The following is a 17,136-nucleotide window of genomic DNA, read 5'->3' on the forward strand; positions in this document are numbered from 1 at the left end:
ATGTTAAATATAGCCGGCTTCAGAAAGTATATTGAGCAGAGCAGAATTTAGCTTACATTCCACAGGGAACAAGCAAAGTGGGTCCAGCATGTAACCTCAACATCCCTAGAATTCACATCACCTCAACTGACATTAGGGCTGGGTTCACACTGCGTTTTTGCAGTCTTGTTTAATCTGTTTTATGGGAAAAATAAATAATTGTGTGCAATCCATTTGGATCAGTTTTTCTGTTGACTTCCATTATATTGAAAAAAAATCAGGTTTTTTTTTGTTTTTCATGTACACAAACATGGCTGACCACTTTTCGACGAGCCACTGTGCATCTGCCCAAGCTCCTATACGTCTATTATGTACACAGTTTATGACTGTTGGCGGTCTGTGCCAATAGACCAGTGGTTTTGTAGTCAGCAAAAACAAAACTTTGTGTGTAAGAGACTTGGCTCTCTGGGGTAGATAGATTTAATCTTTTTGTAATTATTTTGTAAGTTGTCTGGTGAAGTTCCTGTTGGCTTTTTGCACATGCTACTGGTAATTGAGCACTTCTTAAAGGGGCAGCACCACCTTACCAAAACTGTGACTATGAAATCTTGTGGTCATGCCCAAATTGACAATTAGTGTTTGACACTATACAGCTACAGCTCCTTTGCCAGCCAACAGCAGTATGTGACCGTGTGCACCTGCACAAATGCCAGATCTGTGCTAATATGAGCGCCTGGCTGTATAGTCCATTATTTTAATATACACTGTGGTGTCATCTGGAGCAATGGCACAAATTTGCATTGTCCTATTGCCCCTGATGACACCACAGTGTATGTGGTGAAACATGTTGGGGGAAGCACATTTAATTTTTGTATCTGATCACGTCCACAAGAGTGGGCCGGGCCAGGAGTATGATGCACTTTGTATAGTGCTGCACCGCATTGAAGTCAAATAACTGTCCGCAGCCATTTTTTTAGGAATAATTAGGGAAAGCCAAGGCATTTATTTGATGTAACGTTACATGCTTGGTCTAATACATCAATCTTCACTTATCACTCAAATGTATAAATATATATACAAGTAAATGTACTATACAGATATATCTTCCCATAAATACTCAACACTGTAGATACTTGGAGTGATTTATGGCTATGTGGGAGAAGAGCAAATCTCGGGGGGAGACAATGGCTTATGATGACTCTGGTCAATTATTTTTATCTACAGCTTTGTTTTAGATAGGAAGTCAATTTTTTTTAAACAAAAATTTAATTTATTTTTTTTTTTTTTTGCAAACATTGAATCTTATTTTGTAAATAGTTTTTATACACAATGTTACACTGGAGCGTCCACACTAAAGCTATGCTGGAACGTTACTGCCACCTAGTTGTTGCAACCGGTACTTGCACAGCAGTGTTCCTCAGCCTGTGACCTCCTTCAGATTTATTCAAAGTTTGGGTGGGTTCAGACTACGGAACTCTATGGGGGACATTTATCAAACATGGTGTAAAGTGAAACTGGCTCAGTTGCCCCTAGCAACCAATCAGATTCCACCTTTCATTCCTCAGACGCTTTGGAAAATGAAAGGTGGAATCTGATTGGTTGCTAGGGGCAACTGGGTCAGTTTCACTTTACACCATGTTTGATAACTCTCCCCCTATAACTCTATAGCTTTGATTAGTTAGGGTCTGGCTGTTCAGACCCCCACTGATTGATACGTAGAACCATGGGACGTATGTCTATGTGCTTCATCCCTTGTGTAATGCAATGATTTGGATAGAGCAGTAAGTCGGGGAATGAAATACTTAGGCGCATGCTACTCCTGGCTCTTTCCAGCGATCAGTGGGGGTCTGAGCGCCCCGACTACGACCAATGTGTGTCTGTGACGTCTCAAAAGATTGTTAAAGTGACAGTAACACTTTAAGGTGCATACACCGGCAACTAGAATGGTGTATTGCCTTTGTCGGCCATACTCTCTGTAGTGTGAATGTGCATATAATCTAGCTTTGTCATACGCTGTCATATGTGCAAAGTTCTTGATGAAAGCCTATAAGGATGATAGCTTACATTGTACAATCCGCTTTGACAAATGATGCCAGCTTTTCTGATATCTCTACAGGTAATGTGTGTAGCATATCGTCTTCCCCCTCCCCAGGTAGAGAGGCTAACATTGGTAAGCTGCCTGTTTAACAATCCTCTCTAGGGAGTTGTTCCGCAAGGTAAGATCACTTCTGGGAGTCCAGATAATCTCTACAGATCCCGCGAATAATGCTGGGGAAAATCTGCTCCAGTCCCGGGAATTCTCTGGTGAAGAATGTGTGGGAATTCTTGGGTTCTGACGCCATATCCTTCAGGTCTTCTAATGGTGCCCATGCGACACCCACGGTATACACAGTTACTCCTGTATAAGAGAATATATTGGTTATAGTGATTAGATGTTCAGTGATAATCCCTGTAATGATAAATGTACATGTAAAGAAGAAAAAGTCGACAACAGTTACTCTCCCAGTGTCCCCATACACAGGAATGGCTGAGCGTTCATGTGTTCTCTATGGGGAGGTGTAAACTGCAGCCAAAACTGTTCTGATGCCAGCAAATCTCATCCAGAACAATAGAGTTGGTCAGTGAAAAACCAACACACCCAATTCTTCTGTCCACTAATATCTGCTGGTTGAACATTGGGAGTCTGCCATACATATCGGTGCACCAAAGGTGGGTGAGAAAACCTAGGGCCGCAGTACATGGCCCGATGACTTTGTGTAAGCTGGTGACCGTCTGCTAGATCAGCGCTTACTTACTGAGCTGTGTGTGTGTATATATAATAAATGATATATATATATTTTATTATTATTTATATATATATATATATATATATATATATATATATATATATATATAAATTTTTTTTTTTTTTTTGTTATGTCCATGTAGCCCTTGTAAAATAATAAACTATCCATACCTCTCCCATATGCTCCCCGATGTCCTGCTAGCTTCGGCCCACTCCTAGCGGTGTCTGAAGTGACAGGCCACTCAGCCAATCATTGAGACAGTGCCACGGCCAGTGATTGGATGAGTGGCCTGTCACTTAAGACACTGCAGGGCCGGGCTGAAGCTAGCAGGACATCAAGGAGCACAGAGAGGTACGTAAGTTTATATATAATTCTTTTTACACGGTCATCAGCCATTGGCTGCGTGTCACAATTACACGTACTGATGCATGATTGGCGGATGATGACTTTAGGTCAGGACCAAAAGACACAATCAGCCGATGATCATTGTCTTTATTACACGGAGCGATGAGCTACTTCGGCAGCTGGTTCGGCAGATTTTCAACCCGTGTAATTGGGCCCTTGCAGTAAGTATGGGATCACCTGGGAACTGTACCCTCTGCATTTGTTTCCTGAAGTCTGGAAAAGATATATTCAGTCCTAGGGCTCCCTGATCAACATGCATAGTCATAGGCCAAAGGCTGTATCCATGTTTTCCAGGCAGCCCTAGGGGGGGCATCCATCTTCTCCAGGCTGCATGAATCGAATGCCAATAGTTCGTGTTCATGTAAACCCAAATGTACTGTAAGTTTACTCATCTCTAGTGAGCGCCTTAAAGTGAATGTACCACTTAGCTACCTCATCGCCACCCTGTTCCCGCCATCTTCACTGGTTTCATAACATGCAAATAAGGCTGCTCTATACATTGGAGGCAGGCCCAGCCAGACTTGATTCTGAGGAAGGAGCATCACGGAGTGGAGGAGATATCTGTGTACTGGGGGCCACTGGGCCTGCTTTCAGTGCATAGAACGGCCCTATTTGCAAGTCACAAAGCAAAACCAGATGGCAGCGAGAAGCCTATTACAAAGAGACAGGTCAAAGCTGCATCACACAGAACCTCTGTCCCCTAAATCACTGTAGAGTTCCTGGGTATTCCTATGTCACTGATCGGTCATTTTCTGCCTTTTTATATAGGACTCCTAGCCAGTTCAATGTGATAAGACTCTACTCCTCCTGCCTCTGTAAAGTCATCGGCACCATGGGAAATGTAGGCTGCACAATGAAAGTCATATCAGGAAGGAAGAAGGAATTAAGATGGCAGAAAGACAAACAATTCACTGGACATCAGTCAAAATAGGTATGTATAGGACATACATAATTCTTTGATGAAGGCCTATCCACCAGTAATTGTGAGCCATGATATTTTATTAACCCAGTCCCTTACATGCAATGCGATAGAGATCAGCTGCTTTTAAGGTGTCTGTCTCCTACTAGGGCCTTGCATATGTTGCGCTTATGCATTACAGTGAATTACTAAATTTAGTATGGGCCATTTTTAAACCTGATCACTAGGTGGCGCTGTAAGCTATGCTTTCAATCATCCTAATGTATAGCCTGTTGCAGAAATGGGTGATTTCTGAATAATAGCTCAAGTATGTTCATAGATAATTTACTTAGTGCTAGTTATAGTATCAGCTGTGTGTATGGTAAGGGCCCTATTCCACCGGACGATTATCGTTCAGATTATCGTTAAATTGTTCAAATCTAAACGATAATCGTTCGTTTGAAATGCAGTTAACGATTAACGACCGACCGAGAAATCGTTGATCGCTTTATAAGACCTGGACCTATTTTTATTGTTGCTCGTTCGCAAATCGTTCGCATTGAATAAGACATCGTTCGGTTGTTCGCAATAGATACGAACGCAATAGCGAAGAAAAAACCATTGCAATTACGATCATAAGTAACGATTATCGTTCCATGGAAATGAGAACGTTTTCAGGTCTTTCGCAATAGCGGTCGTTTGAGATCGTTAATCGTTAACGATTATGCAAACGGTAATCGTCCGGTGGAATAGGGCCTAGTCACAGAATTCCCAGACACTACAGCAATTCTTATATACCTGCTCTATGTGCTGCGATGGCTGGACCCCTGACGTCATCATATGACTGCCCATCAGTTAGAATAACCAGGAAGTTTTTGTTGTGTCCGTCTTTGGTAGAGTGGAATACGTTTCTCATGACGTAATTGATGGCGTCCCCGGTAGCAGTGCCTCCACTCATGTAGCGGATGTTGTAAATGGCTCGTAAAACGTCGTCCTTGTTGGGGTAATCGTTCAGACCGAACTCTAAGCGTTGATCGTAGGTGAACTGGACGGCGGCCACTTTTGCGCCCACATCGGAGACCTCGAATGCGCGCACGATGTTACTCATGAATTCCAACATGAGACGGAAGTTTTGGTCGCCAACGCTACTGGAGCCATCGATCAGGAAGGCGATGTTAACCGAGTTGTAGCAGGTCTTGCTGCAGAATAGCTGTTCGTGGGTACACAGCTTCTGAGCCAGAGGCTTTGCGTATTTTGTGGTGCCAAACCAGCTGGGCATGTGGTAGGAAAAAAAACTGTTGTTTCTGCAGACAGCCTGGAAAATACAGGATAAAACGCATACACGTTAGACTTTCTGCTGCTCCCTAATGTCTTTTAAAGGGGTAAAAAATTTCTTATCTTTATTACTGCCCTTGCATGGAACATAACAGACATTCTTACCTCCCTGGAATCCCCTGCAGAACACTCCCGACTCTACTTACAGACTCGTCTAGACAGTGACAGCCCGCTCAGGCAATCACTGGCCGCTGCTCTGTCCCGCTTCAGTCAGTGGTTGGCTGAGATGAAGTAGCAGCTTTAGGGCCCTATTCCACAGGGACGAGAATCGGCCAATTATCGCTCGGTGGAGTAGAGAGAACGATCAGCCGATGATTGTGTCATCGGCTGATCGTTCATTTAGGGCCAGACCTAAAATCAGGGGTGCGTGGTGAGGTAAGAATAGGATGTGTATTGTGTTCTATATAGCATTATATAGGTGAGTATTTTCTTCAAAGGTGGAAGGCACTTTGATTCTTAGGACTTACAATCTATAAAATTCAGGGGGAACAGGTAGACCATTCCCTAAAATTTAGGATGTAAGTTGCACAGTATATATTAATAGTGGTTTAAGGAGAGACCATGTGTGTTATAATAAAGGGGTAATCCATTGATAAAAAAAAAACATAGCCACTTTCTTCCAGAGACAGCACCACTTTTGTCTCCAGTTTGGGTGGGGTTTGCCACTTAGCTCCATGGATGCGAATGGAGCTTTATTGCAAACTGCACCTGAACTGGAGACAAGAGTGGTGCTGTCTGTGGAAGAATGTGGCCAAGTTTTTGTAGCGCTGGATAACCCCTTTAATGTCGGGGAGCATGGTGGGCATAATGGAAACGCAATGGGGGAGATTTATCAAGCAAGGTGTAAAGTGAAACTGGCTCAGTTGCCCCTAGCAACCAATCAGATTTCACTTTTCATTCCTCACAGACTCTTTAAAAAATCTCCCCCAATCAGATTCCACCTTTCATTTCTCAAAGAATCTATGAGGAATGAAAAGTGGGATCTAATGGGTTGCTAGGGGCAACTGAGCCAGTTTCACTTTACACCAATTTGAAAAATGAAAGGTGGAATCTGATTGGGGGAGATTTATCAAACTGCTGTAAAGTGAAACTGGCTCAGTTGCCCCTAGCAACCAATCAGATTCCACCTTTCATTTTTCAAACTGGTGTAAAGTGAAACTGGCTCAGTTGCCCCTAGCTATCAATCAGATTCCACTATTCCTGCCAGATTCTTTGAATAATGAAAGGTGGAATCTGATTGGTTGCTAGGGGCAACTGGGCCAGTTTCACTTTACACCAGTTTTTTATAAATCTTCCCCAATGTGTTTTATAATTAATTTTAGGAGGTAAAATGTATGTTAGTAACATATTCAGGGGGCACAGTATGTGGCAGTACCATATTCAGGGGGCACAGTATGTAGCAGTACCATATTCAGGGGGCACAGTATGTGGCAGTACCATATTCAGGGGGCCCAGTATGTGGCAGTCTTGTATGCTAAGGATGCAGGGTATGGAGTGGTTTTCAGGGGGTACAATATGTGGTAATACTGCATCCAGGCAGCATGGTGTGTGGCAGTGCTGTGTTCAGTTGGTACAATATATGGTAATCTATTGTATTCAAGGGACACTGTGTACACCTTGTAGTTTCAGGGGGCACAGTATGTGGCATTAATTGTATTCAGGGGGCATATTGTGTGTAGCTGATGTTTTCAGGGGGTACAGTGGCACAGCCAAGCATCCCTGCATTCTCTATGGAGGAAAGAGTTAGGTCGCAGCCAAACAGGTCTGGCTGCAGCTTATCTTTTTAAAAACAAAGGGGTTGGTCAGTGATCTTTCATCTCAACCAACCCCTATCTCCATTGACAGTATCTGGGTAGAGTGTTGGGAGAGCCCCTACACCTTATACTGACTGCTGAAACTGCTGCGGGTGGTGGTATACTAAAGTATAAAGTGAATGGGGACCATTCATACAAAAATTTTCTAACTGCAGAATACCACAGAAGGATTAGTTCTTTATACGGATGATAAACACCATGTCTGTCCATTAGTTGTGTCTAGTTTTAAGGCTCAAGCCCAAATAACGGATTGAGGCTAAACTGCAATACCGGTCACAGCCTCAGGACAGATGTGGCGCTGTTTCTACAAAATATAAGGTTCCTGTTATAGCAATGATTGTCCAGGAGAGATAAAAATAAAACAATACTCCCTTGTTTGTCCTAATTTTACCTTGTCTATAAACGCCACATCCTGGACCATTCCAAGCTCTTCTGGGGCTGGAGGAGCTACAGACACAATGAAGACGTTGATGCCAAATTCACGGGCTATTATACCCGCCTCCTCAATGTTGTCAGAGGGCCAGCCGTCTATAAAAACCACCATGACTTTTGGGATTCCTTTTCGCACTCCATACGCGTTTGTGAAGAAGTTTTGGGCAGTGTGTTTTATGGCCTTTCCTTTCCAAAGAAGATGAAAGAAAATGGAAATTTATCAGAAAATTAGAGACATTTTGAAATGGAATGAAAAGAACCTCTTAAGAGACAACCTGACACATTTATGTTAGAAGAAAAGGGGTATGACTGCAGTGCCTGACTACATTGTATGCAGTCTGTTGCCATGGAGACACACCTAAGAAATTTTTACTTTTTAAGCCAAGAATATTTGTACCATTTGTAGTTGCATTGTAATTTCCTATTGTGCAAACAGATATGAATAGGGATTACTATAAACTTTAAAAAAAATCGTTTTATTCAATATACCGTAGCGTCCCTATTTCGTTTTTTTTTTTTTTTTTAACACTACTTACCTATATTGGAGTTTCCTCCCCTGAAGCCGATTTCCTTCACTGCAAACACAACATCTTTTGCTGAGGTGAAGTTTTTTAGGTAGAACTCAGTTTTTGGCAGTTCACTAAGAAGAATGAAGACATGACATAGTTATATAGCGAACTCTGTGACCACTACCCCCCATTTATTGTATGATACTATGACGTGTTACCTGGCTTGTACCACTCCTACATGAGGTCCTTCTGTTCCGATCCCCAGCATTAGGGCTACTTTAGTCACAAAATTCTTTTGGAGGTTGAAGCGACGCTGTCCAATATTGTTGCTGCCATCTAAGAGAAAGGCGACTTCTGCTTTGCAGTCTGTATGTGAGGTAGACAAGATATATGGTTATATGCTGTACACATGTATATAACATTGTAGTGTACATGCTTTTATTTTAATATTGACAGTGAGGTTTACAAATCATTATGAGCCTTGTATAGACTTAAAGGGGTACTGCAGGGGGGGGGAAATCAACTGGTGTTATACTTGTTTAATGTGAATAATTATTATATATATACAGTAGGTTTATCGTATTTCCCTTTACCTGTAATGCATGACAGCATTGTGAGTATTTAGAAAAGAAGCAAAGGCAAAGAGGTCTATAGGAATTCCTTACAGAAGATACACACGTACGTAATGGTTAGGACATCAATGATGATGTCATCGTCTCTCTCACATCTACCTTTGCTTTAGTATTTTCTGCTTCTTCTAATGCACTGTACCTTTATTGCCGGTTGACTTTTCTGGTGTCTTCTTTTGGCGACGAGCTGCAGAAACCACAAAATATAACACTTATATAGTCGTGTTGAGAAAACCTGTCAAAATGTTCCTGTTGGGCACAGGGGCGGATTAACTTTACCATAGGCCCCGGGCTGTTGACCAAGCTTGCACCCCTCCCCCCCCAACCCCACTGTAACTTTGACAGCACTAGTGTAGTGTCCATAGTACAGGATAGATAATTTCATGATGCCCGTTTTTGTGCAACAGTGCAGTAAAAAAGCAGCAATTTTTTTCAAATGATGGCAGAACTGTAGCCAGGAGACAATACATCACTGAAAGTATAAGTCTTTTTGGGTAGCCATGGGCCCCGGGCTACCGCCCGAAAATGACCTATTGTAATCCGCTACTGGTTGGGCAACATTATCTGAAACCGAATGATCTGAGTTTCATTCGCTTCGGCTGTAAAAGTTGGATGCCATCCTAGGGCTGCCAGGAAAACATGGATCCTTTTGACTAAGGCATAAGTCCCAGCAGATTGTAAAACTGGGCATGCTGGTATCAAACATGTCCGATTCTTGTTTTCCTGATGGCAGCTGTTTGCGTCTATTTGGTCGGCCCTGAAGACACATTTGAGTTTTCATGGATTTACATACATAGTGGACGTGCAAGCGACCTACTACTCACATGCGGCAGATGTCTTAGTAGATACAGGTTTTCCAGAGACCTCCATTCCCCGAGTTTTAAATTCTAGACAAAAGAAAAAAAAAAGTTTTATCATTATTATTTTTATTTCCTGATTATTTTTTTTTTTTAATTGTAAAATGCAGACTAAAGGCAGGACTTGTTTTACTGAAAATAGTGAAAGACCAAATAACAAGACTTGACTATTGTGCGGGTATAGGGTGGCATGAAGTCTTTTGCTTTTGATATTCATCGGCAGCACATTCCCTTTTTTCCAGGATATAAGCTATTGGGGGAAAAGGATATATAACGTGTACCTGTCATTGGGAAAATCTTTTGATCTATCACAGACACCTGTCAAAAGTTTTGATCGGTCCGGGTTTGAGTGTTCAGATACGTATTGATCATGAGAACGAGTGGGGAGAGGGCGCTCTGTGTCAAAGAGTCAGGCTTTGTAAAGTTACATTTTGAGCCCAACTCGTCACATGACACAGAGCCGCCAGAGGACCACGATTAGCTCTTCTCCACGCTTTTCACAGTCGCTATGGGTTCTAACACTCAGACCTAGACCGATCAAAACTTTTGACATGTTTCCATGTCAAAAGTTTTTCCAAACGACAATGACACTTTAATAAGTCAGGACAAGGAATCAGCCGATGAAGTATTTGCCCATTCCTCGGCTTATGGCTCTATTACGCAGAATGATATAGACTTGCTTGGCAAATAATCGCTCTGTGTAATAGATTTCACTCCTAAAGGCCCAAAATACCCCTAAGGTTTTCACCTTTAATACCACTCCTGAATGTGGACTAGTAGACACCAGTACTAGCAATGTATTCCCCCTGGGGGACTTCTAGTATGACTGCTCTGATCGCTCATCCAGATCTATGCAGTATAGTTATGCTGCATAGATCAATGAGATCTGTGCTCTATTGCTTTCGGCTGCAGCCAAAAGCAATAGTGGGCCGAGCCGGGATCAGCTCCATTATGGCACAGACCCCAGACTGTTTCAGATGCGGGAATCGCCCCTCCGCGATCGCATTGCGCGGGTTGTTTCCCCCCACTAGACCACCAGGGAAGGGCCACAATGAGTATTTAGATGCAGCTGTCAACTTTGACAGTTGCTTCTAAATACTTAATTAGCGGGCACGGCGATCGGACCGTGCCCGCTAATAGCCATGGTCCCGGGCTACATGCAGCATGACCCCCCTCTGAACTCCCATAGCTGCACCAGGACGTTCAGTAACGTCCTGGTGCAGCTGTGGGTTAAAACCATCTCTTTAAGACAACTCCCAGTGACAGAATGTACATTTTATTAGATCCAATGCTTTCTGCCAATATTATACATCCTACTTGGCTATATGCACTTTTCAAGGGAGTCTGTCCCAAAAAAAAATATTTAAGGCAATTATACAAATATTTTGAGATATATTGCTGTATTAACATTATCCACTTATCTATGTGTATCCATTTATGAATCTGGGTCAATTATTGGCATATAAAATAGTGTGGGATAAAAGATGCCAAAGCAGCTTACAAATGAATGTACTTACTGGATACAGAGAAGGATGATGACCATTTGCTTAGAGGCTGGGACTGTACTCCATTAGCATAGGTTCCGTGATAATTCTGTTGGCCAGCAAGTCTGCGTAGAAACACTTGTCCACCATTGCTGGCTATAATTCCCCTAGTAAAAGATGGAGAGAAAAAAAGTTGTAGAAATCTGCACCAATCAATGGTAAAGTTATTATAAGCCATTTTTATCAATGAATTTAGTGACTAAGCATATCACCAAAGCCATGTTATGTCCTTTGCAGCAAGCCTCATGGACATAGACCACTTAACAGCAGTCTCCTCCTTATCTTATAAAGAACAGTAAGTCTCAGCTTAGTTTTGGGCTTTGTAGTGAGAATTAGGGATGAGCAAATTTAGGGTGGGTTCTGCGCGGCTAAATTCCGGAGGATTCCGTTGTTAATATGCACTCACGGCCGCGCACCTCTCCATGTCAATTCTTTGGGCGCATAGTGGAATCGACCTGCCCATAGAATGGTGTCTATGGAGCCGATGGAAAGGTGTGTGGCCATGAGCACTTACTAGCAACGGAATCCTCCGGCAGGGGCGTAGCTAGGATTCATGGGGCCCCATAGCAAAAACTGTATGGGGCCCCATGAATCCTGTATGCTCCCCTACCCCCCCCCCCCCCCCCCCATGCCAAACATAGACAATGACGCACATATACACACACAGGCACCATTAACATATATACAGATACGCCACTGACATACACACATATACAGTATACGCTGTAATGTGATTACACTAGTGCTGATGTATACACCATGAATAGACTGTACACAGGGAAATCATCTCAGTGTAATAAGAAATACTCAACCAGAAATAAAAGAAAATGCAGCAGATATTAATGGTGGGTTCTTTTATTAGAGCCCAGCATTAATAGAAGCTGCTGCAGAACATCTTTGGGAGCAAACCTGTCAATCACTTGAGACACTACTGACATACACAAACACACACACATATACACCAGTGCTACAGACATTGCTGACATACACACACATATAGCCACAGATACATACACTCACTGACATATAAATATAAACACAGATACATATATACACACACACACTGACAGATACATATACCCACAGATACATATATACACTCACTGACACACATACACAGCACTTACAGCTCCCAGGCTTCCCCCCTCCTCCTCCTCCTGTAGTCCGGGCTGATCTTCACATAGGTATTGAGGACCTTTGGGTCATGTGACCCAAAGGTCCTTCATCCCTCTCCTGTGCCGTCTGGCAGGTCCTGCTCCTCTGTTCAGCCCCCTCACCGGGCACTACAGTGAGGGGGCTGAACAGTGCAGTGGGGGTCCCTCTTCCACTGGATCCCTGGGGGTACAATGGTCCGATGTCAGTACCTACCATGAAGGCAGGGCAGGCTTCCTCGGGCCCCCTTCCTGCAGGGGCCCCATAGCAGTCGCCTTCCCTGCCTTCATTGTAGCTACGCCACTGTCCTCCGGAATTTATCCCTGCGGATTCTGTAATGTGAACCCACCCTTAAAGCGACCCTGTGCCCACAATCTGTCCCCCCCCAAACCACTTGTACCTTCGGATAGCTGCTTTTAATCCAAAATCTGTCCTGGGGTCCGTACGGCAGGGGATGCAGTTATTGTCATAAAAGCAACTTTTAATCCTGCAGCTCTGTGCCTATCGGCCGGGACTTACATTTGTATATGCATTAGGCTGGCACCACCCCTCTGTCCTTCCTCCCCACCCTCCTCATCATTAGGAATGATCCAGGAACATTTACTGCTGTTTGAGCTTTGCACAGGTGTATTAACGATACAGCCCATGTTCATTATACACACAGGTGGGGAATAGGAAGCAATCTGCCTGGAGCATTCCTAATGATGAGGAGGGTGGGGAGGAAGGACAGAGAGGGTGTGCCAGCCTAATGCATATACAAATGTTAGCCCCGGCCGTTAGACACAGCGTTGTAGGGTTAAAAGTTGTTTTTATGACAATAACTGCATCACCTGCCGAATGGACCCCAGGACAGATCTTGGATTAAAAGCAGTTATCTGAAGGTACAAGTTGTTTGGGGGGGGGGGGGGGGGGGTCAGATTATGGGTACAGAGTCGCTTTAAAGTGGAAATGAAGCTGTTTCCCAGGAGTCTGGAAAATCTGGATCCAGTCCTGGGAAACTGGGAGAACTTTCCCTGGACTGGATGCAGCTTTTCCTAGCACCCAGAGAGGAGCAGCACTGGCTTTAAAGCCCGCAGCCTGACAAGCTGCCGACCTATCCTAAAAAAAAAAAGAAGCTCTTCTCTCTATTCCAACTGTAAGTTCACTCATCGCTAGTGAGGAAGAAAACTGCTACGATTTCAGGAGTATACTATAATAATAAAGATGGTAAAATTAAAGAGCGGGGAAAAAAAGAATTTTGTTTAAGAAGTTCCATTTAAAGAGTTACTGTAAGAGTTTTTTTTTTTTATAATTTCTGACATGTAATGGGTTTGGTTTGTTAAAAATTATGAAAAACGTCTGATTGTACTTACCGGTGAATTGCAGCACCACATATGCTGGATACTGCTGCATATATTGAATTTCCATATACAGAGAGTTGCTGATCGCTGCACCCTGGGGGACATAGTACTTGGGCAGACTCTCTTTTTAAATCGCTTCCTCTCATGGTGCAGGTTACAGGCACCGGAGCTGCATGTAACATAGAAGTGTTATAAGCTTGAATGCACATGAGTTCACATTATAATAATTTTACTAATGCTTCCTGCTTTTATCTGTGGATGGCTGGTCAGTATTCCCACATGTAAACGCAACACATACATAAGTGGTTTTAAAAGACCTTGTTTAAATAGCACAAAAATCAGTCTATCTAAAGGGCCTTAAAGGGGTACTCCGGGCTGGGGTTATTTTTAGTGTAGGGCCGTCGGTCACTTACCTCCCCGGTTCCAGCGCCGGGTCCTGGATCACGCCGCCCAGTTCTTCTGTCTGGCTGCCGCTTCTTAGTCTGAGCTGTGGCTTGAGATGTGACGTCTCAAGGCAGCTCAGCCATTCAGTGGTTGTAGCGGGGTCCTGCCTCGGCCGCTAAATGGCTGAGCTGTCGTGAGACGTCACGTCTCAAGACCAGGAAGCGGCAGCAGGACGAGAAAACGGGGCGGCGCGATCAGGGACCCGGTACTGGAATCGGGGAGGTAAGTGACCGGCGGCTTCTATATCCACCCCCTCCCCGGTCTCTACATCCACCCCTGGGCTGGGGTTATTTTTATTGTATGACGGGATACAATAAAAATAACCCCAGCCCGAAGTTCCCCTTTTAAGCAGGAATCAGAAACCTTCGGCCCTCCACCTGTAGCCAAACTACAATTCTCATCATGCCTGGACAGCTAAAGCAAAGCTCTGACTTCAGTAGTTAAAACAAGGGGTGATAATAATAACCTGACTACTAAAAAGTGGTAACATGAAAGATTGGAGTCTAATGGTAACCAAAGCTTCCGGTTTAACATAACCTAAGCGTCAATGTTAATAAAATATTGGCTCTCGACACCCCTAAAAACCATTTTTTTTTATTTCTTACTTTGAATTATGGTGCAAAAGAAAATGTTTTCTCCATGGGTCTTTATTAAAAATGTTTATTTCTTTTGGCACAGTCTTTACAGTTTGCTTTGTCTACACAATTGTACACAGCCTGTGTGATTTTCTCTCCTTTTGTTTCTCCAGCCTGTGAGCTGTCCTCCAAGGTTTTTCTCCCTCGTGTCCAATTGTTGAAGTTGATCAACCCCCCCCACCCCTCTGCTTTTAACTCAACAGCTGAATTGGGTTCTTTTTGTGTCATATTGCATTAAGATTTATAATGTGTGTGATGTTTCATAGTAGTATCTGGAGGAGGGTGACTATTCTGTACTAAATTAGCCAAAGTCCAAATATGTCTGGATCCAGCTGTTCTTAAAAAGACTCTGTCGGTAGGTTTCTGCCGTCCTATCTCAGGATAGCATTAACTAGTGACAGAGAAGCTGAACAGAATGATGTATCACATTGTTCTGTGCAACTAATTCTGAGATATCCTCCTGAATAACATGGACAATAAGTAGCCCTCTCCATTATGTGCATGGGCTTAGTAGACCTGGATATACATGAGCTCCAGCTCCCTCTGCCCACCGGCCGCTGATTGACAGTTGTCCATATATAGTGTGTATATATATATGGTGTATAGACAGATAGCTGGAAGGAGAGAGGTAGCATGAATTCCTGCATATCAGAAGAATGCTAAACAGAATGATTTAAGTAATACATTGTTCTGTTCAGTTTTTATTTTACTAGTTTATACTGCCCTTATTTAAGGGAGCATAAACCTATTGACAGATTTCCTATAAAAATCTTTTTTTAGAATTTTTCTTTTTCTTTTTTAGTTTACAGATCAGCTAATTGAAGAAGCTACTGTGTCTTCCCTGCCTACCAGAGACGTCACCATAGACTTGGTAGTGAATTTACCTACTAACTAAAATATTCACCTAGCACAAATGGTGGAAAGGATAGGACCGACTTACTGTTGCACCTACTAATAGTTTGCTGAAAGAAATCCTCACGTTTTGGGAAGAGCTCATTTATATCCAAGTTGTGAGTGTCTGCTGGAGCACCTTCAGTCAACCTTATTAAGACATCTGCTGTATCTTAAAGTCTCTTTGTTCAAGCTTTACAAGGGTATCACGTCTGGAGTGGTGACCGGGACTGCTGGTCTCAAGTTCATGAGAAATGGGATATTAATAAGCTCCGATTAGGTCCATTGTGACGGTCTATCCATATACACCTACATGTACATCATAGCAATTGCTTCCAGTGTTTTGTTTGTATTCTTCTCAGCTTTACGTCTAGCAAGGTTTCCACTTGTCACATAGTTATGTATAAAGACTTCTGGCTTTTTAAAAAAAAAAAAAATTATTGCATTTCCTGTAATTTGTTCAGAAATGTTGGCCATGGCAGTGTTAGCATGTAGAAGAATGGACCATATGTTCTACACGAGGACCAGTTGCTACAGACAAACAAAGTAAATGATACCAGTAACCATGATGCAAGCGCCCAGTCATTTTTATTGCTCTTGATCTTGAGTTTTATATCCTGCACCTAGGTGTGGTCAGCAGGCTTCACATTTCCTGTTATAGAGATGACATTATTTTATATGCGCTAGAGGACAGGAAAAACGTTATCTAGTAGCCAACTTCCCCGAGGATTGAGACATTTGATCAATCATGTGCCCAAAGCTGCCATTGCTGGACCAGAACAGGAGCAGGCTACAATGTATTTGGCCTTTGGCGGAGGCCTGAGGAGCGGCAGCATTCCCTAACATCACATGAGTTTAATGGTGTTTTCTCATTTTAGAGCAAATGTTCAATTCCAAGTCCCTTTACTAGAATAAAACAGATGGCTGAAAATTGTGCAAAACAAGTAACCAGTGGTGTCATATGATAATTCCATGTGTTTCTAGGATATCAATATTTACAGTTTGAAAGAAAAATAAAATAGCTGCTTTCTTCTAGAAACAGTGCCACTCCTGTCCTTAGGTTGTGGGTGGTATTACAGCTTCATGCACATCTATGTAACTGAGCTGCAATATGGGGAAGGGGGGGTTAAGATGGCATGTAATTTACTCCAATTCTTCAATAGCAGTCGTGGAGTCACATGATGAAAGAACCACATGACTTGTAATTAAATATATATATATATATAAAAAATAAATTCTGTAAACTTAATTGGGGCTTAAAAATTTCCACAGCTGGCAGTTTTTTTTGGAGTGTTTTTATGAAACATCCCTGTACAATCTAAATGTCATGCTTACTTAAGTGCATAGTCTATTAATAGGGAAAGCACCCTTTTTCTTTGGAATACTTCTATAGGGTGCGTTCACACCTACAGGATTTGCAGCAGATTTTATGGCGCAGATTTGAATCTGCAGGTTTGCTTTGAATCTGCAACTTTAAATTTGCGCC

General features: G+C 42.7%; 1 protein-coding gene and 1 long non-coding RNA gene across 2 annotated transcripts in view; one reads left to right on the forward strand and one right to left on the reverse strand.

Annotated features, from left to right (window-relative positions):
* Positions 1-1,609: 1,609 nt before the first annotated feature.
* COCH (cochlin) overlaps positions 1,610-17,136 on the reverse strand; it is a 32,758-nt gene continuing 17,231 nt past the window's right edge. The window contains exons 4-12 of the mRNA XM_069951208.1: positions 13,693-13,849; positions 11,162-11,295; positions 9,612-9,674; positions 8,930-8,974; positions 8,377-8,524; positions 8,186-8,289; positions 7,609-7,835; positions 4,867-5,383; positions 1,610-2,377 (exon numbers count right to left, since the gene is read on the reverse strand). Of these exons, the coding sequence (XP_069807309.1) occupies positions 2,202-2,377; positions 4,867-5,383; positions 7,609-7,835; positions 8,186-8,289; positions 8,377-8,524; positions 8,930-8,974; positions 9,612-9,674; positions 11,162-11,295; positions 13,693-13,849 (1,571 nt within the window). The 3' untranslated portion in view covers positions 1,610-2,201. The remainder of the gene's footprint in view (positions 2,378-4,866; positions 5,384-7,608; positions 7,836-8,185; positions 8,290-8,376; positions 8,525-8,929; positions 8,975-9,611; positions 9,675-11,161; positions 11,296-13,692; positions 13,850-17,136) is intronic.
* LOC138771477 (uncharacterized) lies at positions 1,623-16,478 on the forward strand. Its single transcript, XR_011359624.1, has 3 exons — positions 1,623-2,095; positions 3,939-4,101; positions 15,562-16,478. It is a non-coding gene; the product is annotated as an uncharacterized lncRNA (long non-coding RNA).

The sequence above is a fragment of the Dendropsophus ebraccatus genome, chromosome 13 (assembly GCF_027789765.1).
Source record: "Dendropsophus ebraccatus isolate aDenEbr1 chromosome 13, aDenEbr1.pat, whole genome shotgun sequence".
NCBI classification, from domain to species: Eukaryota; Metazoa; Chordata; class Amphibia; order Anura; family Hylidae; genus Dendropsophus; species Dendropsophus ebraccatus.